General features: G+C 43.4%; 1 protein-coding gene across 3 annotated transcripts; it reads right to left on the minus strand.

The window, feature by feature from the left end:
* Window positions 1–7,961: 7,961 nt before the first annotated feature.
* Window positions 7,962–27,130, minus strand: LOC310794064 (uncharacterized protein). Of its 3 annotated transcripts, XM_083655939.1 has the most exons (9): window positions 27,019–27,130; window positions 25,731–26,191; window positions 23,646–23,808; window positions 22,652–22,710; window positions 21,041–21,218; window positions 20,811–20,936; window positions 14,374–14,484; window positions 13,861–13,962; window positions 7,962–10,895 (listed from the first exon to the last, which is right to left on the minus strand). In XM_083655939.1, exons 2-9 carry the CDS (start codon window positions 25,938–25,940, stop codon window positions 10,264–10,266), a joined length of 1,581 nt encoding a protein of 526 aa, XP_083512065.1. In that variant the 5' UTR covers window positions 25,941–26,191; window positions 27,019–27,130; the 3' UTR covers window positions 7,962–10,263. The 3 variants fall into 3 exon arrangements, with proteins under 3 accessions (XP_083512065.1, XP_083512067.1, XP_083512066.1); XM_083655941.1 differs by lacking the exons at window positions 13,861–13,962; window positions 14,374–14,484; XM_083655940.1 differs by lacking the exons at window positions 7,962–10,895; window positions 13,861–13,962; window positions 14,374–14,484 and adding an exon at window positions 16,556–17,787.
* Window positions 27,131–27,230: the final 100 nt, after the last annotated feature.

The raw sequence follows: 27,230 nt of genomic DNA on the forward strand, positions 1-27,230 counted from the left end.
ATGGATCTTGTGATGTGTGAGAGCAGTGCTAAAGCTGTCCTGGAGTATGAATAAAGGAGTTGCAGATTGAAGATGAACACTAGTCTAAAGCCATAAGCAATTTGGATTGAACATCTTTTGAAATTTGAGAAATTACAGGATTCAAGTGTAAATCTACACAATTGTGACCCTGTTTTTTGAGTTAAAAGAAATATTGCAGTTGAATTCAGGGAATGTGGGGTATACGGATATCTTTTTATTTCTATAGGAAACTTGACTAAGTAGAAGAATATAGTCAGGATAGTGTAGTGTTTTAGAAATCCATTCTGATCCACACTCCATTTCAGAAGGTGGCGGTAATACACCATAAGTTGTTTGCCAACCGCCATAAAACACTCACTAGTAGAAGAAGAAGAAGTTGGCTTGTGTCGGTTACGCAGGAAGTCGACAAGGCGGAAGAGGCGGGGTTTTTTGGCTTAAAGGGACTTGTTCAGCGGCAAAACGGCAGAACCAGAAAGAAGCAGCAGAAGTGAAGTTTGGTTTGTCGTCAATGATGGACGTTATTAACTGCAGTAAACAGGTAAGGTTAATTTATAACGTAGCGTTAGTTACATTAGATTAGACCAACAATATCAGCTTGTTTTAGCTACTGGAGCTAACGTTACGTCTGGTTATTTCTACCATTGACGTTAGCTAGCTAACGCTAACGAATGCATTTTGGTTCACTGAGCTAACCGACACGAACCGCACTATGTACTTATCTCTTTTTTACAACAGAATTTTAGACCGTCGTGCAAATTCTGTTAGCTCAGTGAACCAAAATGCATTAACGTTAGCATTAGCTAAATGCTGCTAGCTAACGTCAAATGGTAGAAGTCATAGAAGTAACCAGAAGTAACGTTAACGTTAGCTACAGTTTACAGTAAATTAACGGAGCCGTTAATAGTAAGTAGCCTACAGTACACGGTATTCAAACGTGTTTCAATGCATATTGAAGTTTCAATTTAACCCACCCAGCGAACACAAAACGTTTTTTCAACGTTGATTTTTAGTTTAAATCTGGGTGATATTGGGTTTGAACGTCTAAGACAGGGGTGGGCAACTATTTTTCATGGGTGGCCACATGAGAAACCCAGATTGTTGCCGGGGCCGAACAAATATTGTCATGCCGTAACCCATGGATGGGCAACTTTGATGATAGAGAGGGCCACAAAAAAATGTCCTCGCTACCAGATTTTGCTGAGGGCTGGACGGCGCCAGCACGAAAAAGTTTGGGCATTTGAAGCCAGGTTTAGAGGAATAACTCATTTTAAATTAACAATTGTGATGTCATTATTCAGTCTTAACCACCAATATTTGATCCTTTTCCTCACTCACTCCTATGTCACCACCTGCTCTCCCTGCAGGGCTTGAAATTAACTTTTTTCACCACCTGCCAATATGGCTGCTAGATTTTAAAGTTACCAGCCAATTAGAATTTTCACTAGCCGAAATGTTTTTCTTTAAATAAACCAGAATATGAGTGGGTTAATTTAAGCATAAGTATCAGTAAGTGGCCCGGGATTCTCAAAGCCTGTGTTGAGGGTCACACAAGAACAAAAATTCACTCTTGAAGCTAAATAAATCCAAAACCAACAAGTTAATTATTTAAATTTCTACTTCAATGTAGAACAGTCATTTATTACACATGCGAGATTACTTTTAGCCTTTTAGTCATAAATATATTGAGTATTGAGTAGGCCTATTGCCCAGAATCACATGAACAGTTGGACACTTATTCAGCGGGTATATTGCATGTTGCGTTCAAGTGCACTGTCATTTTTTTTTTTTTTGCAATTCCGGACCCGCGGGCCGTATGTTGCCCATGTATGGTCTAAGACCTAATTTCACCCTCTTTTCAACCGGCTAAAATGCGGTTACAACGTCAACGTGTAAAAAAACACAATTTGGTTCATCATATTGTTAAAACATTTGTTGTAGCTTGCAATGGAGACAATATTGATAGTGTGTGAATTGGCATTTGTCAATTTTATTGTGTAACAGAGTTGAAATCTGGTCTACACGAAAACTACATTTCAACGCATTTTATGTCACATGAAATATCATAAATATGGGACTATATAGGCTATGTGGTGCCAGCAAAAAGCTTCCAGGACACAACTATGGTTAATAGTTTAGCGCAATACTATAAAATAATGAATTCAGTTCCTGCAGCAACGCGCATGCGCAAGTAGCCTACTTAGTCGCTAGCTATAGGCTACTAGCTGTGACTGACTAGACCAAAGCAAGTCTGCACCGGTCTGCACCAAGTGCGGAACAAGGTGCTCTGGGCACGCTATGTTATTGTAACATACTGTATATGAGGCTCTGTGTACCTCCTCAGTCTCTGGTGTTAAATGAAGTTAACCTCTGAAGCCGTACAGCCTACAGACTATAGATGCACACACACACACACACAACATAATTTTAGTCTGTTACATTAATATAATAGTCTCGTACACATCACATAAAATAACTTGTCCTCCCGATCGTTGACAATCGTGTAGTCTACAAGTTGTGTGCAAGATAGAGTATATATGTGCCCGGCCCTCTGTATAGTATAAGAAAATGGATAGCTCAGGGCGTAGAGCGCAGTGGCGTGTGCGCTGCTGAATTTTTAATTTAAGATCCTGGTGAAATATGGTCTAAATCTGAACGTTCAATAAACGTCTACAAATAGTGGGTGAAAAAACTTTCACTTTCAAACCTTCCTTGCACGTTTTTTCAACGTTGACCCTGTGTTTTCTTTCAGTTTTGCCCAGAACATGTGAGCTGTCTTTCACTCCGTGGCAAGAAATCTCAGAGCAAGATGGTGATTCCTACACATGATCTTTCACTCCGTGGCAACAAATCGCAGAGCAAGATACCGATTCCTACACGTGATCTTTCACTCCGTGGCAACAAGTCTCAGAGCAAGATACCGATTCCTAGACGTGATCTTTCACTCCGTGGCAACAAGTCTCAGAGCAAGATACCGATTCCTAGACGTGATCTTTCACTCCGTGGCAACAAGTCTCAGAGCAAGATACCGATTCCTAGACGTGATCTTTCACTCCGTGGCAACAAGTCTCAGAGCAAGATACCGATTCCTAGACGTGATCTTTCACTCCGTGGCAACAAATCTTGGAGCAAGATACCGATTCCTAGACGTGATCTTTCACTCCGTGGCAACAAATCTTGGAGCAAGATACCGATTCCTAGACGTGATCTTTCACTCCGTGGCAACAAGTCTCAGAGCAAGATACCGATTCCTAGATGTGATCTTTCACTCCGTGGCAACAAGTCTCAGAGCAAGATACCGATTCCTAGACGTGATCTTTCACTCCGTGGCAACAAGTCTCAGAGCAAGATACCGATTCCTAGACGTGATCTTTCACTCCGTGGCAACAAGTCTTGGAGCAAGATACCGATTCCTAGATGTGATCTTTCACTCCGTGGCAACAAGTCTCAGAGCAAGATACCGATTCCTAGACGTGATCTTTCACTCCGTGGCAACAAATCTTGGAGCAAGATACCGATTCCTAGATGTGATCTTTCACTCCGTGGCAACAAGTCTTGGAGCAAGATACCGATTCCTAGATGTGATCTTTCACTCCGTGGCAACAAATCTTGGAGCAAGATACCGATTCCTACACATGATCTTTCACTCCGTGGCAACAAGTCTCAGAGCAAGATACCGATTCCTAGACGTGATCTTTCACTCCGTGGCAACAAATCTTGGAGCAAGATACCGATTCCTAGATGTGATCTTTCACTCCGTGGCAACAAATCTTGGAGCAAGATACCGATTCCTAGATGTGATCTTTCACTCCGTGGCAACAAACCTTGGAGCAAGATACCGATTCCTAGAGGTGGAGGAAACCACAGCACAAGATGCAGAAAGACATTTGGTATCTCGGTGGCCAGAGATAGCTCCTCATCAGTTATGGATGCAAATGCTGTGAGGCAGCATTCTGAACCAAATCCACACAGTTCCCCGGACACAAGGCACAGTGATGGAGTCTTTCTTGCGGAAACAGCGAGCTCCTGTAAGCGTCCTTGGGTGGCCACTCAGGAGCAAGGAGACATTCCAGAGGAGATATTCCCGACACCTAAAAAGGCCAAGAGGGAGGAAACTAGCCGAAACAGCATGAAGAAAACCACACGGAGGGAGGAGTCAGTTGACTCTTCAAATGACAAGAAAAATAAACCTACCGGTAGTCATTCCACACAAGGATTTAGGTCTCTGGACAATGTATGTTATCTTCAGCACCCCAGTGAGACTCAAGATGGGGTCTCACTCTCAAACAATTTGATGACCTCTAATGTGTCGTTGGCCTGTAGTCCAACAGTAGACGAAAGTGATGAGGCGGTTCATCAGAACATGGAAGACCTGATAATGGATGAGATGGCCTGTAGTCCAACAGTAGAGGAAAGTGCTGAGGTGGTTCATCAGAACATGGAAGACCTGATAATGGACGAGATGCCGCCATGGGATGTCAGCGTCGCCGACGAAAGTGATGTCAGCGTCGCCGACGAAAGTGAGGAGGCAGTTCATCAGAACATGGAAGACCTGCTAATGGACGAGATGCCACCATGGGATGTCAGCGTCGCCAACGAAAGTGATGTCAGCGTCGCCGACGAAAGTGATGTCAGCGTCGCCGACGAAAGTGATGTCAGCGTCGCCGACGAAAGTGATCTCAGTGTCGCCGACGAAAGTGAGGAGGCGGTTCATCAGAACATGGATCACCATCACCTGATAATGGATGAGATGGCCTGTAGTCCAACAGTAGAGGAAAGTGATGAGGTGGTTCATCAGAACATGGATCACCTGCTAATGGACGAGATGCCACCATGGGATGTCAGCGTCGCCGCCGCCGCCGCTCAACCTATTGTAGCAAGAAGAGTCTTGGCATCACTGACCAACACCATTACAAGCCCAGGTAACCGAAGGCAAAGGCAAACCAGGAGATGTCCTCAAGTCAGTTGCAAGGAGCTGACCATCAACAGGTGAGGACCTCTACACTATAAACAGTGTCCTAAACTCATTTGGATGATTGATCATAATAGGGCTTTTCACACTACACTTAGCTTAGTGAGTCTCTTAGCTCTGGGATTAAAGGAACAGCTCACCCTAAAATCCAAAATACATATGTCGCCATTGGACTATGTTATTTTATACTGTATACATGTCATGATTTGCACGATGTATAGAGACTGAGACTGGGGATATGGGTTACCTGGGTTGGGCTTTGGATGGACTGTGGGGGGTGTCTTAAGATTGTCCACAGGTGCAGCACATCAGCTCTGAGTGCCAACTTTCCAGGGGGCTGCGCTGATTGGCGGAGAGAGGGTTTATAACTCGGCCTTTAACCGATGGCAGGAGGCAACCTGGCAGACTGAACACAACACACCGGTGCGGGACGAGAGGGAGGACCGGACCTTTACAGCGGATTGGCGAGACGGGGGGTCCGACGTATTGAGATCTACTGGCCAGCGGGGAGAGGCCAACAACAGACATACAACGCTCGCTATTTTCCTGAGAAAGGAAAGTGGGACAGCCATCCATCGCAGTCTGAGAGCATGAGTCCGGTAACGGAAAAAGTCACTGATCCCCGCTGTTGTGTTTTCGCCAGATACAGGACCTGGACGGCCAGAGGGAGGACGGTCATCGCGGCAGCGTTGGAACCGCAAAAGAACCTCCTTACAACGCTCGCTATTTCCTGAAAAAAGGAAAGTCAAATAGCCATCACTGGCAACTTGTGCGTGTGTGCCCTGGAAGGCTGTGTGTTGATTCCTGCTTTGTGTGTCCTGTCAGTTTCCCGGCTCCGGATCGTCCCATCCGTGTAGACGTCTCCCGTGGCCGCATCTACTTCGGACCAGTATTTCGGACTTGTTCGTCACCCGGACCGCCCCGCCCCCGCTACGCCGGACTGAATCGATTAAAGACTCTGTGCTTTATATGGGAAGGGGTGAGACGGACAGTTTTTATTCTCTCGGCCGGAGGGGTCCGACCGAGAGCGGACATCTACGTTTTTAGCCTATTACAGCCGACCTGCCCCTTATCATTGTCACTGTATTCATTTATGTATAGGTTTAGCGACCGGCCAGCAGCACCCACTGAGTTATAGCAGTTTTCTCTTATCTGTATTGCCATTATAGAGCCCCCGAGTGTTTCACTTGTGTTTGGAAGTAATTTCCCTTGGAGTGATTTTCTTGTTTAAAAGTGCCACATGCACAGGACAACACTTGTGTAGACCCTGCAGTGTCTTAGTACAACTTTCACGTGTGTAGTCACGTCCTGGAGACTTTGCAGTGTGTTTCATAGAAGTTCACGTGTGTGGTCATGTCCTCCAGACTTTGCAGTGTGTTTTCATAGAAGCCTCACGTGTAGTCCTGTTGTCCTAGACCCCGCAGTGTCTTCATAGGAAGTGTCCTGTGTAGTTGTGTCTTTATTACGTGTGGTTTCATAGAAGTGCCGTGTGCCGTCAATTCTGAGTGCAGTGTTAGAGTGATTGCCTTAACCACTGAGTGTGTTCTGTTGGCACTCTTGGCCTTATAGATTAGAGGAGGTTTAGCACAATCTTACATCGGTGTTCTTTGGCGTGGATAGGCTATCACCTCACATTTGAGTCAGTGAGACGTGGGGGGGGGGAGACTGATTGTTTAGGCCTGTACATTTTATGAATTGCTGTGTATTAATACTATTTATGTAATAAAAGCTGTTATCTTTTTTCAATACCTGACTCCGGCCTGTTGTGTGTGTGTGTGTGCCTTTGGGGGATCAAACGAACAGTGTATTTGGTTCAGTGTCTATTGCCCAAGGTGGGCTTTGCTCGTGACACTTTTTGGCGTTAGTCGGCAGGATCCCCCTACACACACGCTCAACATGTCGGTTGATGGTAGTATAGAGGGTGTTGCTGGCCCTGCTAATGTGGCCCCAAATATAGTAAATCATGTCATGATACCGTGGTATATGGGCGGACCATGGCTCCCTACGGGAAGGCTGGAGAAAAGGTTGGAGAATGGCGGGCTAAAATAGAAGTATTTTCACGTGCACAGGGCCTCCCCATGGAACAAAAAGTTGATTTTATTTTGAGTGCACTTGGAGGGGAAGCCAAACGTGAAATATTACTGCTTCCATCTAACGATCGAGACACTGATTTAAAAATATTACATTTTTTAACATCATTGTATGGAAGCAGCCAATCCTTGGCCACACTGAGGGCTCTGTTTTATGAGTGCAGGCAGGGCATAGAAGAGGGGATGGGGACTTTCATTCTCCGTTTCCGTGAACTCTACCACAGGTGGCAAGTGGAGGGACCACAGGATGCAGACGTTGAGGATGAACTACTACGGACGCAGGTAGGGTACATTAGGGGCGGATGTTCAGGTACGGTGGAGGGAGAAGCTGCCCGCCTTAATACAAGCCTACAACAACACTGTACATTGTAGTACCGGTTTGACACCCTATTTTGTACTTTTTGGCCGCCATGCTCGATTACCTGTGGATCTGTGTTTGGATGTTGTCCCCCCGCAGGAGAGAGGGACATTAGAGGGGTGGGTCCACACTCATCATCAGACGCTGGTTAAAGCCTACAGCAGAGTGCGAGCCCATACCAAACAACGGCAAACATGGGATCGCGCTCGGTATGACAAAAAGACTCGGGCAATTCCCTTGTTACCTGGAGAGAGAGTACTGATCAGGAATTTTAGGCGGAGAGCCCGGGGCAAGTTGGCACCCCACTGGGTGCCCTCTCCCTATGTTGTCATCTCACAGATACGGCCATTTTCTCAGGAGGATGATCAGGACCCTCACCCTAGACTATGGAAACAGAAATAGGAATGAGTGGAAATATGTCACCATGCAACATTTACATAACCTGATGCAGGCAGATGAATGCGTACCAAGAGATTTTCATTTTCAGATTTATTTTCCCATAGACATTTCATAAAACGCTTGTAAAAATAGTTTTGCTTGGTCAAATCAAATGATTCAGCTATACTTAGAAACAGGAGAGAAAACAGAACAGTTCACTCAGAATAAAACGTAAAAAATAAAATGATTTAAAAGTTTTTTTTAAACAATATGGTCAAAATACACAACAGCAATATTAACTTCACAACAGCAGCTTCTTAACCAGTTCTACAGGTGGTATTTAGATATGTATGTAGCCATATATGGAGTACACCATGATTTGGAACAGGTAAATACAGTATGTCCTTCCTTGCCTTGGGTGCAATTCTAAACAGTTTGTTAGTCGGTACCTAAAGGAATGTGCTTTTGATATTTACATTAAGCATTTTGTCACATTAATTACAGGAAATTCTGTGAAATCAGAAAGGAGGCAAAGAAACTAGATACCCTAATTGACATTTTCATAATGCAACAAGTGTTTTTTCCCCCCCGTCTCTTACATAGATTGAACCTACCAGCTACTACAGTAGTTTCAAAAAGCAAAATATCAACTGTTCTTAGGCAATATTGCCAACACCAGTACAGAATAGTATTGCAAATTGATATGATTTTATCAAAGATGATTCCTCATTATTCCTTATTAATAATCTAACTTCTAATTGATTCCTTTCTACTGTATTTTATATACATGGGAGCAGTTGTCTTTTACCTGAAGCACATCGCAACAGACACTTTGAAAGGGTAGCCACTTCCCAAAACACACAAATTGCTCATGGGAATTGCTGCAAGCAAACATGTTTCAATCCAGTCATTTCTGGAAAACACTTTAATCTACTCACTTGTATTTGATATGAGCATGATCCTGACCCAGCGAGCATTTTTCGGTTGAAAAAACGCTTAAAAAACGTTGAGGGTAAACGTTGAAAAAACGTGCCAGACAGGTTGAAAAGTGAAAGTTTTTTCACGCACTATTTGAAGACGTTTATTAAACGTTCACATTTAGATGATATTTCACCAGGATCTTAATTTAAAAATACAACACCTCACACAGGATTCTAACCGTCGACCTCCCACATTCAGGCCACCGTGCTCTACCAACTGAGCTATCCATTCACTGAATATATATGGGGCACGAGGCATATACTCTATCTCTATGTCGTACACAAATGTTGTATTTTTAGCCTCGTGCTAAATCCGGCAATTTTTACACTTTTACTATGTTCCAGGTTTTACTATCTGTTCTGTGGTTTCTGTGTTCATTAATTTTGCACTGTCCCATCCAAATAAACGAATAAAATAAAAAATAAATAAAATAAAAAACTTGTACACAACTGTATGGTAACGGTACCACAGGCTAAACGATCATGGGACAGTGTAGTTTATATCATGTGTACCAGACTATTATATTATGTGACAGACTAAAATTATGTTGACTGTGTGTGTGCGTCTGTAGTCTGTACAGCTTCAGAGGTTAACTTAATTTAAAACCGGCAACTCCGGGTGGACACAGAGCCTCATATACATTCTTTTACAATAACAGCGTGCCCAGAGCACCTCGCTCCGCACTTTGTGCAGATGCTCTTGCTTAGGATTCAATTCTGCATTTCAGGCAGTCTAGTCAGTCACAGCTAGCGAGTACTTGCGCATGCGCGTTACTGCAGGAACTCAATTCATTATTTTATAGTATTGCGCTAAACTATTAACCATGGTTTTGTCCTGGTAGCTTTTTGATGGCAGCACATAGCCTATATAGTTCCATATTTATGATATTTCATGATATTTCATGTGACATAAAATGTGTTGAAATGTATGTAGTGTTTGGGTAGACCAGATTTCAACTCAGTTACACAATGAATTCGACAAATACCAATTCACACAGTATCAATGTTGCCTCTATTTCAAGCTACAACGTACATTTGACTAAATATGATTAACCAAATTGTGTTTTTCGACACGTTTAGCCGGTTGAATGTTGTAGAAAGGTTGGTCATGGGTCTAACACCACACAACTTTGTATAAAGGTTGGTCATGGGCCAAGGAAGACCTGATTCACTTTCCACGCCCATTGACCAAAAGGAGTGTGATAATGGGACTAGCCAATCACAAAAAACACACTTAAGTTCCAAACGGATTCACGTAACACTGCAAAACTTTGTAGAAAGGCGTGGCGGAGGTATGCACTCTACCGAGTGCCCTCTAGTTCGACCTGGTGTTGTTCAAGTCCCTTTGACATGGAACAATCCTCACTACCAGAGACTCGGTCCAGACTCTGCTGCTACGGAAAATAAAACGCACGAAATAGTTCAGGAAACACAAAATCATCATTCCAATTTGAAGAGAAGATTTTTTTATACTACTACTCCGTCTCCTAGTAGCTCAGACTCGTCCCCAGTCTGAGCCTGGTCATGCTTCCGTTTGTGGTGCCGCAGGTGTTTGGAGCAGCTGAAGCCTTCCTCACATATGTCACAAACATATGGCCTCTCTCCTGTGTGGAGCCTCATATGATCTTTGAGGGTCCTCGCTTCAGCGAAACTCTTCTTGCATTCAGGACACCAAAACCTCTCCCCAAAGTGAACCGTTTTTTCATGTTGCCTCAAGCGATAGAGCAGCTTGAAGCTCTTCTCACACACAGAGCAGTGGTAGGGCTTCCCCCGTGTATGTTGTGTGAGGCGGTGCCTGTTCATAGCTCCCGAGTGGGCGAAGCTCTTCCCACAGTCTGGGCAGGAAAACGGTTTCTCTCCCGTGTGCACTTTCAGGTGATCTTTGAGATGACCTTTCTGGACACACCGCTTCCCACAAACAGTGCACTGATAAGGTTTCTCTCCCGAGTGAATTCTCATGTGTTTGTGCAGCGCAGACAGCTTGTGACAGTCTCTTCCACAGAGTCCACAGCAGTAGGATCTCTTTGTCAAATTGTTGTTCTGCCGCTGCAGCAACGTTGGAGGACTCTCCTCTTCAGTGTCAGCAACAGGATCCTCACCTGGGACGAAGGGAAAGAAACATGGAAACATGTTATCAAGCAACATTTACAGACCAGCAGCAGCCTATAGACGGTTTTCACTGAATGGTCAGTCCTCCACTACTGTGTGTTTTTATCCCATTTTCTGTCCATAGCAAACACTGCAACAGGAAGTGAGCTGGGGTTCAATTTTGAATGTTTTTGTTGTCAAGATAAAACCGTCTATATAAGTAAAAAAAACAAAACAAAACAAAAAACAGGTTGGTCCCATTGAGATCAAGGATCTCTTTTACAAGGGAGACCTGGACAAGACAGCTGCATAAAAAGTTACAGACAAGACAGTAAACAACGGGAATATAGAGCAGTGAATACGTTTTTTAAATAACCTACCTACGGACACAAACAAGTGGTGAGAGTGCCAGTCAGTATCAAATCGATGTACGAAATACAAATACCAAGAGGCAAATAAATAAAAATAGCCTACCTAAAGACATAGACAAGTACCAAATGATTTGTTCACCATTGTACTTATACATGCTTTAAAAATAGCCAAAGAGGTCAAATCCCTCATATTTGAGTCATTTTGAAGGCAATTCCAAGCGAGGGGAACAGTGCAAATGAATGCTTTCTTTCCCAGTTCAGTCCAAGCAGCACTTGCACCAGACAACAGGAACAGATCCTGGGATTTCAGAATATAACTACTTTCGGATCTCTGAGAGATCAAAGTGCTGATATAAGGAGGGAGTTTACCCAGAATGGCTTTATAAATAAACATGTACCAGTGATGGAGCCTACGAAAGGTCAGAGATGGCCAAACAGCCCTGGTATAAAGAGTACAATGATGTGTGAGGGCTTTACAGTTAGTAACACATCTCAGTGCACTGTGGTATGCAGAATCTAGCATGTGCAAACAATGAGCAGAAGCATTAAGTAAAGCAGGTCTCCATAGTCAAGAACCGGTAAGAAGGTAGCAGAGACCAGTCTTCTTCTGGCCTCTCAAGAGAGAAGGAAGACTTATTAATAAATTAGTTTTGGGTTGTCCAGCTGTATGTCTGTCCATCCAATTCTCGTTAATGCGATATCTCAGCAACGCCTTGATGGAATTGCTTCAAATTTGGCTCAAGCGTCCACTTGGACACAAGGATGAACTGATTAGTTTGGTGGTCGACTGCCATTTTCACGCTCATTAATGCGATATCTCAGGAACGCTGTGACGGAATTGCCTCAAATTAGGCTCAAATGTCCAGTCGGACTCACGGATGAACTAATTCGATTTTGGTGGTCAAAGTTCAAGGTCACTGTGACCTCACGACTGCCATTTTCATGCTTGTTAATGCGATATCTCAGGAACGCCTTGAGGGAATTTCTTCAAATTTGGCTCAAACTTCCACTTGGACTGAAGGATGAACTGATTAGATTGTGGTGGTCAAAGGTCAAAGTGCAAGGTCACTGTGACCTCCCAACCTCCCGTTTCATGTGTGTTAATGCAACATCTCAGGAACACCATGACGGAATTTCTTAAAATTTAGCTCAAACATTAATATGGATTTAAGGATGAACAGATTCGATTTTGGTGGTCAAAGTTCACTGTGGCCGCATGTCCGTCTGTTCAATCAAGGAAGGGGTCGGGGCTAGATAAGGGGCCATAGCTAAGGATAGGAAGGTCGAAGAGAGTCTGGGTTCGAGGGGTGTGTAGGGGAAGTGGGTGGTGGGAAGGGGCGTGGTGAGGGAAGGGGCGGGGCTAGAGAAAATGGGCCGTAGCTAGTGATAGGAAGGTCGTAGAGGGTCAGGGTTCAAGGGGTGGGTAGAGGGAGTGGATGGGGGGCTCTTGGTGGTGGGAAGGACCGTGGAGAGGGGTGGGGTTAGGGGAAAGGTGCTGTAGCTAGGGATAGGAAGGTCATAGAGAGTCGGGGTTTGAGGGGTGGGGTTATTTTCCATGTTGAAAATGATTAGCCGTGTTGTTGAGGTAGCCTACTCCCAAACATTGCCTAAAGGCTGAATGGACATCTATCCTAGGTGGCGGTAGGTGGGATACGATTCAGCCGTTTGATTAGGTCGACCTAGCTTTTCCAAACCATGAACAAGATAGCTGAGCCTATTTGCCTTTCCAAACAAAAGGCGACACACAGGCAAGCTAGCCAGAAAAGCTTTGCAGTTAATCCGGTATGAGAACACTTTTTCAGCTAAATTGATACATACAGTTAGCACCGAAAGTCCAAGCTTAGCAACGTGAAGCACGAAGAGCCGGGCTAGCAGTGAGAAACCCGGGTAGCTACCTTGCGGAGAGTAGCTAGGATGAAATCGCAGAGTCCAGCTCCATGCAAGAGCAACGGAAGCGGAGAGATGAAGCGAAGTGTGTTGCTAACTAGTGTCTGGTGATGGAAGCTCGTCCTTCTGTAGACAGTTAAGCTAGCTAGCACCTGGCTTTGAGATGGGGTCCACCCGCTATGCCGACCACCCGCAATGCCGACCTTAGGTTTAGGCGTGGGGGTGGGAGAGGTTAGGTTTTGGGTTAGGGTCTGGGGGAGGTTAGGTTTAGGCATGGCATGGGGGGAGGTTAGGTTTGGCGTGGGGGCTGGGAGAGGTTAGGTTTTGGGTTAGGGTCTGGGGGAGGTTAGGTTTAGGCATGGGGGGAGGTTAGGTTTGGCGTGGGGGCTGGGAGAGGTTAGCTCCACCGACACGCCGCCTCGCTCAGCTGGTTCTGCTTGTGGGCTATCGGCATTGCGACCTGTCGTCACTGCGGCCTGTCGGCACATAGACGCGGCACCGTTGAGATACGCTTCAGGGTGAGAATAAATTAAATAATGATGTGTCACTCTCGCGCTGTGGGTTTTATAGAGGGGGCCACTCCCTGGCGCACGGATCATGATTCACCAGCCAAAATGGATTGGGCATAGTGAGATATGGTTTCTGTCAGGGATCATATGGGATGTTACCCATACCGAGACTCCGAAGCGAGTGTTATGAAATAGAACTTGAAGGTTACCTTTGTTTCGTGGACGAATAGCACTACGTATGGTTTGCTCAGATAGTCTACTCAAGACGACCACTGGGTATAGTTTAGCCTCCTCCTTTTGGACAGCAGGACCTGGGATACAGATAAAGGCAAAAAGCAACAACCGTTGTTGAGATGGAGCAGTAGGTCCGTTAGTAGTCAGGGAGCCGGTGGCCTGAGTCTCACTGGGAACAGACTTTTTAGCGTATCTGTGGAATTACACACTGAGTTTATATCGAGTGAGCGTCATAAATTTGGTGACTTGCGAGTGTGTATAGATACACCAACCCATTAAGTCAAGAAATGTATGCGATACTAAACAAAACACTTGTCACGCATCGACACATACAGTATTAAGAGCTAAGTTACGTCAACAGCCACATTACACACAACAAAATTCCATGACTTTTCCAGGTCTGGAAAAAATAGATTTAGAAATTCCATGACTTTTCCAGGTTTTCCATGACCGTGGGAACCCTGTACATGGGAGCAATTGTCTTGTACCTGAAGCACGTAGCATCAAATTGAACAAATTGTTGCTCAGTTGCAGTGGTGATGGAGGACTCCCGTCTTCAGTGTCAGACTCAGCATCATGATCAGGATCCTCATCTGAGACTAAATAGAAATAGGACTGAGTGGAGACATGTCATCAAGCATCATGGGGGGGGACGAACGACTTTCCAGCAATCCAAAAAAGTATGAACGCAAAACTTTTACTCGGGTTCGCATTTCATTTTATTTAGGCTAATGGGCTTCGGCATGATGGTACCAGCCTCTTTTAAATTGCACAAATCATTCCCACCTATGTAGGGGGAAATACTCAGGACAAAAAATAGCACATTTCATAGAAAACGGCAATGAGAGACCATTATCATCTCAGCATAGGAGGTTAACAGGGAAACCATATGTGAAGATCTGATCAAGAATAGGCTATTCTAAAAGAAATCATGCGCAATTGCCTCGGGCATTGGAATGATCAAGAAACTATAGGCTATTCTAAGTATTAGGAACAACGGGCTATTCTAAATAACCATCAATAACATAAGCTCAGGCTTAGGAATCATCAACCTATAGGTTATTTAATACAATGCCCATTCATGGGTAGTGTGGAGCAGTGACTGGGGCAGCTAATAGGGCATCATGGGGATAAATTGGCCAGGTATAATTGGGGAGAAAATGGGGGGAAATCGGAAAAAATGAACAATACCCGTTCATAAGAAGGGTCAAACAATTCACTGCCCCACCTAGAGGGGAAAACCTCCTCAAGCTTCTGTCCCAAAGACAGGTTTTGAGATACATCAATTACATACAATTCTGACATGTTGCAATAGGCCTAGACCTACTTGTTGTACATTTGTGGTGGACATCCAGATTAGTCTATTGTTCCTGACATTTCGAATATCCTACAAGTGTAGTCCATTGATAATTGCTATGCCTGAGCTTATGTTTATATTGTTGGATATTTAGAATAGTTTGTTGTTCCTGAGACTTAGAATAGCCTATACTTCATTGATCATTCCTATGCCAGAGCCAATTGTCCCTGATTCTTTAAGATAGGCTATAGTTCCTCAATAATTCCTACGCTTTTGCTTCATGTTCACACAGTTTCCCTGTTAACCTCCTATGCCGAGATGATATACGGTAATGATCTTATTGCCATTGTCTATGAAATGTTGTATTTTTATGCCTCTGCCGGCGTTAGCCGTGGCCGGAGGCATTATGTTTTCAGCTTGTCCATCCGTACGTCCGTTCCCTGCTCGTTAACGCGATATCTCAGCAACACCTTGAGGGAATTTCGTCAAATTTGGCTCAAACATCCACTTGGACTCAATGATGAACGGACAAGATTTTGGTGGTCAAAGGTCAAAGTTCAAGGTCACTGTGACCTCACGTCCGTCCGTCCCATCAAGGAAGGGGCAGGGCTAGGGAAAAGGGGCCATAGCGAGGGGGCAGGGTTAGGGAAAAGGGGTCATAGCTATGGATAGGACGGTCGTAGAGAGTCAGGCTTCGATGGGTGGGTAGGGGGAGTGGCTAGTGGGAGGGGGCATGTAAGGGGTGGGGCTTGGGGAAATGGGCCGAAGGTAGGGATAGGAAGGTTGTAGAGTCAGGGTTCGAGGGGTGGGTGGGAGGAGTGGCTAGGGGGATGTGGGTGTTGGGAGGGGGGTTGGGCTTGTTATGACCCTGGGTCATTTCTTTGTCATGTGTTAACATATTTTCTTTGGAAAAATGGTTAGTGGGTAACGTTAGATGGTGTGCGATGTGCAAGTTGGAATAGTGTGTGTTTTGTGGGTAACTTGTGGTCCTTTGGTGGTGCTGTAAAGATAATGTAAATACTTTGGGTTGGGAATTTATCAAATTTGATCAAAGAAGGTGGGGCAACAATCAACCATGGCAATTGATAATGCAAACATGTCAGTTCTGGAAACTAGGGCTGCCCTCGACCAAAGATCTTCTTAGTCGACTAATAGTTGGTAGTTCAAGCAATTAATCCATTAGTTGATTACCGTAGTCGTCCTTGGTTCCCCAGCAATACGCCCGCAAGTGTCAAGTAGATCGGATGCTTTTTCAGTAGTTAGGCAATATTGCCAGCAGCAGTACAGACTAGGATTGCAAATTGATTGATTTTATCAGAGAAGATTCCTCAAGAACTCCTTATTACCAATCCAATTTATTATCGGTTCCTTGCTATTATGTTATAAGTATATACATGGGAGCAGTTGTCTTGTACCTGAAGCACATAACAAAGACTCTTTGAAAGTGTCGCCACTTTCCATTAGCCATAAATCACTCATGGTAATTAATACCACAAACATGTTTCAATCAGTCAGTTTTAAAAACCACCTCTAGTTCCTCAATGGAACCGGGTCACAGCTCAGACATTTCATGGGTAACTGAGGGGTATTTGATTATCATGAGCATTATGTTGAGCATAATTTTAAATTTACAATCAACATTTGCACCCCTGTAATGGGTTTTTCCTCAGCTTACTGTTGACAACTTCCTCCTCCTTAACTGTAATCCAAATTTGTGTTGTTCTCCTGGTGTTGTTCAAGTCCCTTTGACATGGAACTATCCTCACTACCAGTCAGAGACTCGGTCCAGACTTTCTGCTGCTACAGAAAATAAAACATGAAATAGTTCAGGAAAGAGAAAATCATTCCGATTCGAAGAGAAGCATTTTTATACTACTACTCCTAGCTCTGTGGTTTATATGAATACATAATTAGTCGTCATGCTCTGTCATACAGAAATGACTTGGAGAGGCATCGTCACACTGCAAGGAAACATCTCCAGTAGTCACACTAAGCGCAGAGTCGTCCCCAGTCTGAGCCTGGTCGTGCTTCCATTTGTGGAGCCGCAGGCCTTTAGAGCGGTTGAAGCCTTGCCCGCATATGTCACAGCTGTAAGGCCACTTTCCTGTGTGCAGCCTGAAATGGTTCCTGAGGCCCTCCGCTCGCATGAAACTCTTCTCGCATTCGGGACAGTCAAACTTCTCCCTGAAGTGAATTTTCTCATGTTCCCTCAAGCGATAGGACTGGTTGAAGCTCTTCTTGCACACAGAGCATTGGTAGGGCCTCTCCCCTGTATGTGTGAGGCGGTGCCTGGTCATCGCTCCCGAGTGGGCGAAGCTCTTCCCGCAGTCTGGGCAGGAAAACGGTTTCTCTCCTGTGTGCACTTTCAGGTGATCTTTGAGATGTTGTTTCTGGGTGCACTGTTTCCCGCAAACGGTGCACTGATAAGGTTTCTCTCCCGAGTGAATTCTCATGTGGATTTTCAGCTTAGACAGCTTGTGACAGTCTCTTCCACAGAGTCCACAGCAGTAGGAGCTCTTTGTCAAATTGTTGTTCAGCTGCTGAGGCGATGCTGGAGGACTCTCATCTTCAGTGTCGGCAACATGATCAGGATCCTCATCTGGGACTATGGAAACAGAAATAGGACTGAGTGGAAATATGTCAATCAACATGCAAAAAAAAATGAAATGTGTTTAAAACAAAGACTAGAAATAACCGCCTCGTGGTTGTATGCCTCAAGTTGCAGTCTACATCCATGTCTGTCCAGACTCATACAAGCACAAATACCTGGAAGCCCACTGCGCTGTTGTGTGGCCATTCAGCCTTATGGCACTTTAGGCAATGTTTGGGGTACCTCAACACCACAGCTCCTATGCCTAGCTACAGCCCCTTTCCCACAGCCCCCTAGTCACTCCCCCTATCCACCCCTCAGACCCTGATTCTCTATGACCGTCCTATCCCTACCTATGACCCATTTTCCCTAGCCTCACCCTTTACTGACCATTCCACATCGCACCAGCCCCATCCTCCTACCCACCCCTCGAGCCCTGACTCTCTATCACCTTCCTATCCCTAGCTACGGACCGTTTTCCCTAACCCCGCCCCCTTTCTTGACCCCTCACATAGCCCTAGCCAAGGCATGTTTAAAGTCCAGCCCGGGGGCCTATAGACCCTTTTCACGGGGACCATTTTGTGTCAAAAAGGCTGGGTAAACACAGGTGCAAGCAAAACACAAATGAGGGTTTCCAACTTCCAATCATGGAAATTGGAAACCCTCATTAGCGTTTTGCTTGCACCTGTGTTACCCCGGCCTTTTCGCACACAGAATGGCCCCTGTGAAAAGGGTCTATTGCGGACTGATTTTAAGCAGCTCACGGCTCGTCTCTCAAAACATACCATATGTGGCCCTCCACACAGTATTGGTTAATCAAGCAAGTTCACTTTGCGTTTTTTCCGTCCACCTAACAATGACTGCACTATCATATAGTTTGTAGACAAGCACCAAGTAGGAATAACGGAGGTGGAACTAATGTTTTCAGATGGTAAACAAAATCCACTATTGTATGTGATTTCTTTTAACCCATATGATGCGAGAAGCAGCTGCCCCCAGGTATTTTCACATGATCTAATCTGGCCCCATCCAAAAAAGTTTGGACACTCCTGCCCAAGCCACTCCCTCTACCCACGCCTTGTTCCAGACTCTCTATGACCTTCCTATCCCTAGCTATGGCCCTTTTCCTCTAGCCCCGCCCCTTTTCCTCATCACGCCCCCTCCCACACCCCCTAGCCCCTCCCCTGATCCACCCCTCAAATCCAACTCTCTACAACCTTCCTATCCCTAGCTATAGAGCTCACAGTGACCACCCACTTTTGGAACCATGCTAACCAGCGACGTACTGAATCGTGAGTGACCATAAAAGATTTCACTTGGAGCAAAAACAAAAAATAAAAATGGGACAAAAAGAAAATGAATGGGTAATTCTCTTCCGGAATGGGAGCTGGGAAAAAGTGGGCGGTCACTGTTGAGCTCTATAGGTTGAGGCGATGTCTCGTCATAGACGCTGGGTTAGCCCTCGTTCACACAGGATGCTGAACGTAAGCAGAGCTGAAGCTTGAAGCAGCACAAGCTGAACGTACGCCTTGTTGTTCACATAAGACGCCTTGTCTTTTCCTCTCAGCTCCTCCTCTCACGCCTTGAACCTGCCCACAACTCCCATTTGACTTAATGCCTCACGGCTTCACGGCTTCAGCATCACGCTTGGAAATTCAGCGTCAGGCCTGAGTGATCGCTTCGGTGCGGCGTCAGTGTGGCACGCGCGCGGGTGGTGTGAACGGCTTCGCCTGTTAACAAGGACGCTGAAATGAAACTTGTGGGTACAGCGTAGGTACAGCTTCGTTTGAGCGTTGCTTCGGCGTCCCGCGTGAACGAGGGCTTTTAGCTGGCTCAGCCTGGCTGGGGGCGTGGTCAGGGTGGGGTAAATCCCCCGTTCTATCCATTCAGCAAAGTTAGAATTTAGCTGATAGCCCAGCCCAGGCAGACACGATCGGGGATTTGACCCCCGCAGTAAACGCACATCTGAACAGACGTCTTGTGTTCTGCTCTAGAATCCCCAAAACTGTAGTTAGAGCTGCAGCACCTTCCTTTGGTGAGTCAGCCCATTGAGATATATGGGCGGTTTTACCCCACTCACGCTCCAGCCGTATAACATTTTGTGGGCGTTCCCACACATGCCGACTGTCTCTATGGCCTTTTTCACCTAGCCCCACCCACTTCCTTGATGGAACGGATGTGAGGTCACAGTGACCTTGGACTTTGACCACCAACATCTAATCAGTTCATCCTAGAGTCCAAGTGGATGTTTGAGCCAGATTTGAAGAAATTCCCTCAAGGCGTTGCTGAGATCATATCGCATTAATGAACATGGAACGGATGTACGGACAACCCGAAAACATATGCCTCCTGCCACAGCTATCGTCGGCGGAGGAATAAAAATTATATTTCCATTAAAAATGTTGTTCTAAATATTCCCAGCAGCAGTAAAGACTAAGGTTGGCAATTGATCAAATGTTATCAAGGAAGATGGGACAATAATCAATCATGGGAATTGACATCGCAAACACGTCAGTACTGGAAACCACTTCTAGTTCCTCTAGATAGAAGCTCTAATGAGGACACAGTGACATGGAACTTTGACCTTTGACCACCAAAATCTAATCAGTTCATCCTCGAGTCCAGGTGGATTTTTGAGCCAAATTGGAAGAAATTCCCTCCAGGTGTTCCTGAGATATTGCGTTAACGAGCATGGAACGGATGTACGGAGACCCCGAAAACACAATGCCTCCTGCCACAGCTATCGCCGGTGGAGGCATAAAAAATAAATTTCCATAAATATTGCCAGCACCAGTAAAGACTAAGGTTGGGAATTGTTCACATTTGATCAAGGAAGATGGGACAATAATCCATAATGGGAATTGACACCGCAAACATGTCAGTTCTGCAAACCACTTCTAGTTGCTCAATGGAACTGGGTCACAGCTCAGACAACACTCGACAGTGGGGTATTTGATTATTACAAGCATTATCTTGAGCATCCTTTTTAAATTACAATAAATATTTACACTCCTGTAATGGATTTTTCCTCAGCTTACTGTTGAGAAATTCCTCTTCCTCCTCCTTAACTGTAATTCGAATTTCCGTGTTGTTCTCCTGGTGTTGTTCAACTTCCTCTGACATGGAACAATCCTCACTATCAGAGACTCGGTCCAGACTTTCTGCTGTTATGGGGGAAAACATGAAATAGTTCAGTAAAGACAAAACCATGCATTCATCCTCCCTTCAGTATATAACAGAGAAATGTAGTAATCTGGTGTTTATGTACTAGAGAAAGGTTCTTCTTCCTCCTCTTCTTCTTTCACGATGACATTCATATGTGGACTGGAACCTCCATCCTCTAGCCTGTATTCTGATCCCCTCAGGTACAGGGATGCTTTGGCACAGTTAGGTCCCTCTGAGGTATGGGCCTCAACTTCACTTGGCGTAACCTGACTGGCAGAAACCTATTTAAACAAATAGGAAATAGGAATCAGGAGCTCAGTTCTACCACTTTTTTTTAAATACCAAGTTTTTTTTTTTTTTTACAGATTATTCAAAATACAAATTGAAATGCATTTGGTACATTTAAACAATGCCATCCCGCAAGTACCCTGTTTTTCAGCCAAGGACCCCTTACAAGATAGAAAATATACCGGGGACCCCCTCATTCTGATTTGTGATTTTGGGCTAAGCTTAATTATAACTTGCTTGACTTTTAACTTGATAGGTTTGTTAGATTATAATGTAATCCATGAACCATTTTAGATTTAAAGCATACAGCATACAATATTTTCGTTGAACTATGAAGCTTTTGCAAAAAAAAAAGGGGTTTTTTATTTTTATTTTCCTGAAAACCTTTCGTGGACCCCCTGGCAAAGTGCCATGGACCCCTGGGGATCCCCGGACCCCCATTTGAGAACCACCGCCCTAGACTATTACACCATCACAATATATCAATGGTAAGCCTAATAAACAAATAGACACACAAAGAACATAAATTAAATAAAGGAAAGAAAAAGGACCAAAAAACTAAAACAAAGACAAAAATAAATACATAAATATGGTGGGGGGGGGGGGCAAGTCTATATATTTGAGACGCTTGAAGCGTCCATTTTCTCTACCTGGTCCAGAACTGGTTGCCAAATGGTGTAAAAGTAAAGAGCACAATCCCTTGTAGCATATCAATTTTTTTCTAGGGTCAGATGATACATAAGATCTCTAACCCAGTGATTGAAAGTTGGAGGAAGCTTTTCTTTCCATTTAAGGAGTATAAGTCTTCTAGCCAGAAGCGTAGCTAAGGCTATCATTCTTTTACTGCATTGGTTGAGAGGGAGATCATGAGGAACTATGCCAAATATTGTTATTATAGCAAGAGGTTCAATGGGTATTTCCCGAATATCAGAAAAGAATGCGCATATAGATTGCCAGAAATGTGTGATAAAGTGGCTGGTGATATTGCACAGAGATCACAATTAGGGTCGATGTCTGGTGTAATTTTGACCAATCTCGCCTTCGACCAATGCAGTCTGTGTACAACCTTAAGTCGTATGACTTTATGCTTTAAACAAATTGAAGATGAATATAATAATCTAATATGATTCCCATATATCCTCAGAAAGATCTGTATCTAATTCTTCCTCCCATTGTTTTCTTTTAAATGTGTCAAGGGTTCTAGATTGTGAGAGTTGAGTCACTTCTACCACTTTAAGCACAACAAATGGATACAACTCAGTTAGAAGTTCCCATCTGGATGTGATGTGATGTTATGAGGTTTGAAATCATTGTTTAAAAATCTTTAGTCACAAAAGAAATACATCAACTCAAACAATTTACCAAAAAAAGTCAACTGAAACTTAGAAACACACATTCTACTCAGATTGACTTGTATTTGCAGTACCTCAGAGCTTATGTTGTTGGCCAGGTCCTGCTGGGATGATTCTCCAGCTGTTTCCCATACTGAAAGATGGAGTAATTTGACAAGTATTTAAGCACTGAAATTTCAGATGTATAAAACCCCATGTAGGCCAGGCCGTGCACACCTTCCTATTTGTACATCCCAATCAATGTGAAATTGGCCACACATGCAGGAATCTCTCACCCCACCTAGTCTCATCCCAGGTTTAGCTCTGAAAATGACTATAAATACGCCACTCTTGTCACTTACTTGACAAAAAACAACAACTACATGGTGAATCAGGAGGAGTACAACATGAAGGAGAGAGGAAGTACACTCTTCACAAGTCTGTTTTGAGCTTCTGTGTATGTGCTTAAGCTGAATGTTATCGTCTGTGTGTCCTACTTGCAGGGACAACCATAGTTTTCTAATAAGTTAAAGAAAAAAAGAAAAAAGATATATATATATATATATAAAAAAAAGTAGTTCACTATCAAAATAAACAGTCATACTTTCCCGCCATCCCCAAATCTCAGGCAATTACATTCCAACCTCGCAATTCTGTGCAGTTAAAAACCGTGGCAGTGAACAGGAAGAAAAGGATTTTTAGTCAGTCGTCTTACAAGTTGTAGTTTGCAAAATCTTACAAAATGGTTTGAGGGAGTGCTGTCTGACTGTAGGCCTATCTAAAATACCAGCACACATTGTTTGTTGTCTTCAAGATTTGGGTAGCAAGAAGCGGCCATCATAACTTCAACTGTTTTGAATAACTTCAAATGTTTTGAATAGAGTTGATCCAGTTTTGGGCTAACAAACTCTGTTGGTTATATGACTATGGAAACCTATGCCAAATTTCTACTGTCAAGGAGGTGAGGAGTTGAGTGAATGTAAGTTTTGCCTTTTAAGATTTAAACATTTTGAGGGGAGGGGAATCTTTTGTGTACCAACACTAGTTTTGTGAACTGTTGACTTTAAAAATACTGTGCATGCATCTCACCTTCACAAAGGTACTCGTAAAAAAGGCATATCTTCTGAAGGTAGTCCTGGGCATATGTGGTAAGTGTGCAGCGAGGAGTTAATATTTCACATTTGTTTTTCTTGTTGGTCTTCTTGCCAAGAAGCAGAACTGGCTTGTAGCCAATGGCATGGAGTTTCTCAAGCTGCAATGACAACATTATGCATTTGCTGTTTAAAAATATAGAAAAGCAACAGCAAAAACAGCCTGTTCATTTTTGAGAAAATATAATTGATATTATTGACGACGGCATCCAGGTCAATGCCATTCTGGTTGATCTTAAATACTTCATGGTGAGTTTAGCTTTTGAATAACCAAGTATGTGTCAACGGGAAAGGCTCAAAGTAGAAGCAGAAACCAACTCTTATCTATAGAGACACAGCAAACAAATAAACAAAAATAAATCTAATACGCACACTGTATCGGGCGCAATACAACTTATAGATAGAACTTTTTGGTCACATCTGTAGCACAGGTTTGGCACCTACATACTGTAAATAGGAATGTGTAACGACTGTGCAACTGGACAGTAATACTGACCATTATATTTATGCATTTAGAACCTTTGTTATTCTATGACTTAATGGATGAATGAATGTAGAGTTGATAATGCATACATTGTGTACATACATAAAGTGTGGACCAGTGACATCACTGGTCCACACTAACTCAAATGAATAACTCATTAACTCAAATCAACTCTCAATAACTGTCAAACTATTCATCATTCATCTAGTTTGACAGTTATTGAGAGTTGATTTGAGTTAATGAGTTATTTAATTTGAGTTAGTGTGGACCAGTGATGTCACTGGTCCACACTTTAACACTCAATATCTGTCAAATGAAATGACAGACTTCAAAACCATTTACAGTTTTCTGATATACTACTGATGTTCTAATGATACAAAGCTGGTTGAAAATGGGCGGAGTGTTCCTTTAAGTGAGCGGCTTGAATGTGTGAACACTTTTCAACTGTGCTGCGTTCGCGATGGCAGACTATGTGGCCTCTTGCCTTCTCTAACACAGCACAGCAAAACAATATGCTGTATTGGGTAAGTTGAGCGAAAGACACAGACTTACAAGTTGAAGAGCTAAGTAACTCGTTGTTTATCCTGGTTCAAAATGAGGTGGAGGTGGTGCTACTCTCGAGCCCGACCAATACTGGATTTTTTAAACTGATACCTATTTTAGAGGGGAAAGAGGGTGGTGGCCGATACTGGTTTTTCTTTTTGTGCAGGAATGACAATAGACCTTTCCTATGTTGATTGTGCACTGATTTGACTATGCAAAGGAGAAGGCAGCTTTCTTAAACAATTACTCTATTAAAGAATATTTAACATTACATTGTCAACCAATTCTAGATATGAACATTGAGACAAAGAATAAATAAAAAAGAAAATTAATAGCTAAATAAACACAAGTACTGTATGTTAATGGTCAATTGCTGACCATTTAAATACGAAAATTTGATTTAAGCTGGGCATTCTTAAGGTGGGATTTTTTTTAATGTAGAGATAGTTCATTTGAAGTGATCATATTCTATTTTTAATGTATAAAATATTGATCTGAAAGTATATACATTTAGCTGTGAAAATGCAGTGGAGTAAAAAGTACAGTGTTTCCCTCTGAAATGTAGTGATAGTTGTATTGTAGCAGAAAATGCCATAAAAATACTCAAGTATTACCTCTAAATTGTACTAGAATCAGTAGGCTATCAGTAAATGTAGTTACAGTGCATTGATGCCAACCAGAGTCGAGTTCAGCCCTGACAACACATAGCAAAACGGTTATTTAAATGTAAATGGTGATGCGTTGAAGGAAATAAAATGTTCAACCTGGAAACCGTAGCAAAATGGTGCACACCGTTTTCAGATTGAACACACCCCAGGAATTCTCTCTACTCTAGCTATGAGATTCATGCTACAGCTTTGTTCTCAGTGCAATTTTTATACTTTGCAAAGTCATCCTGTGGAGTGGGTTGGACCCTGGCCGTTTTTGGCCCTGGGCAGTATGTTTGACACCCCTGAATTATTTGGACAGTTTAATGTCATATAAAAATGTACATACCATGACAATGGCTTCATCCTTGATGGATGCAATGTTGTTGTGCTTCTTACAACCAACCAGCCATTTCTCTCGCTTCTCATCAAACTTTTGAAGCTTCTTCTTAAGGCGCTGATTCCGAGGCTGCTCCTTCTTACAATGTGAACAGATCTTCTGCGCAATAAATAAAACTCCCTGACAAAAGGGACAAATCTTTTTTGTAGACCCTGGCATTATGACAGATAAACCGAAACTTTACGACAGACAGAAAGACAAATAGATAAGACAGATAAGTAGACAGAGAGAAAGATTGAGAAATAAAGACAGAGGTCGATATAGTAGATAGAGGTTAGAGTGATTGATAGATAGATAGATAGATAGATAGATAGATAGATAGATAGATAGATAGATAGATAGATAGATAGATAGAGAGAGAGATTTGTGCCTTTGTGTTTTATAAATCAGTTGCTGGGGGTTGACAGGAGCTGTAGGGAGAACAGAAAAGGTTAATCAGTGCAGGCTAGCTATGTTTAAGTCAGAAAGGTTTAAAAAATGAATCCAAATGGAGGAATTGTGATTTCAGATTGTTATAAATAACGTGAAATTAGTATAAACAAATAAAAGTATGTCTATTTCCTGTTGAAAGGCTCATACATTATTGTATGCGTGAAACAAAATGACAGAGAAAAATGTTCCATGCTACACTGATAAATTATAGGCTTCTTCTTTTTTTAGCTTGTTATGTTGAACGTTAGCTGCCAGCTAGCAGGCCTAATTTCCAAAGAGTTTGTTGTTTTGCTGATGAAGGCGAAACCATTGGTCAGGCTTTAAACTCATTGCGCTATGTAAACCATGCGAATAATGGCAAAGAAAGGTGTCAGTTATAACATATAAGCAAAGCAAAAATAAGCAAAACTGCAGCAGACTATTATTAGCCCTAAAACTTACATGGGCAGTAACGTTGACTGCCTAATGTCGCGTTCAATACAACCTGGAAGTCAGAAAAAACGTGATCCAACTTGTTAAAAATTAATTGATCTGTTGTCCAACGGAATTAGAGGTCGGCTCTGAAATGGTACCAGAATTTCCGACCTATAGATCCATACAGATTTTCATAGCAACGTAGTATGAAACTGATCAACCGGCCGTGTGCTAGCCTAGCGACAGCAGGTTTCCGGGTTTGGAAAGCGGAACCGTAACGTTGGCTAGGTTAGGATAGGATAATGGCTAATGGGAAACGCTACTGCCCTTAAGGTCCCCTTAAAAAGTTATACATGTGAGTTTCATTTTTTTCGCAAAGGCGGACATTTACCTGATAGATGGGTAACACAGACGCACCCAGCTAGTGTTATCTGACGTTTGGAAGGAACCAGATTCACCGGGGTTTTGTTGCAAAAGCGGCTGTTGTTGTCGGTTGTTGTGACCCACACTATTGTGACCGTACCAGCGCTTTGCATTGTGGGATGCGACAGTTCTTTGGGCTGCTGCATTCAAGTGGTGTGAAATAATCGGAAAAATGAGGTG

This window comes from Poromitra crassiceps, assembly GCF_964638095.1.
Source record: "Poromitra crassiceps genome assembly, chromosome: 19".
Taxonomy (NCBI): domain Eukaryota; kingdom Metazoa; phylum Chordata; class Actinopteri; order Beryciformes; family Melamphaidae; genus Poromitra; species Poromitra crassiceps.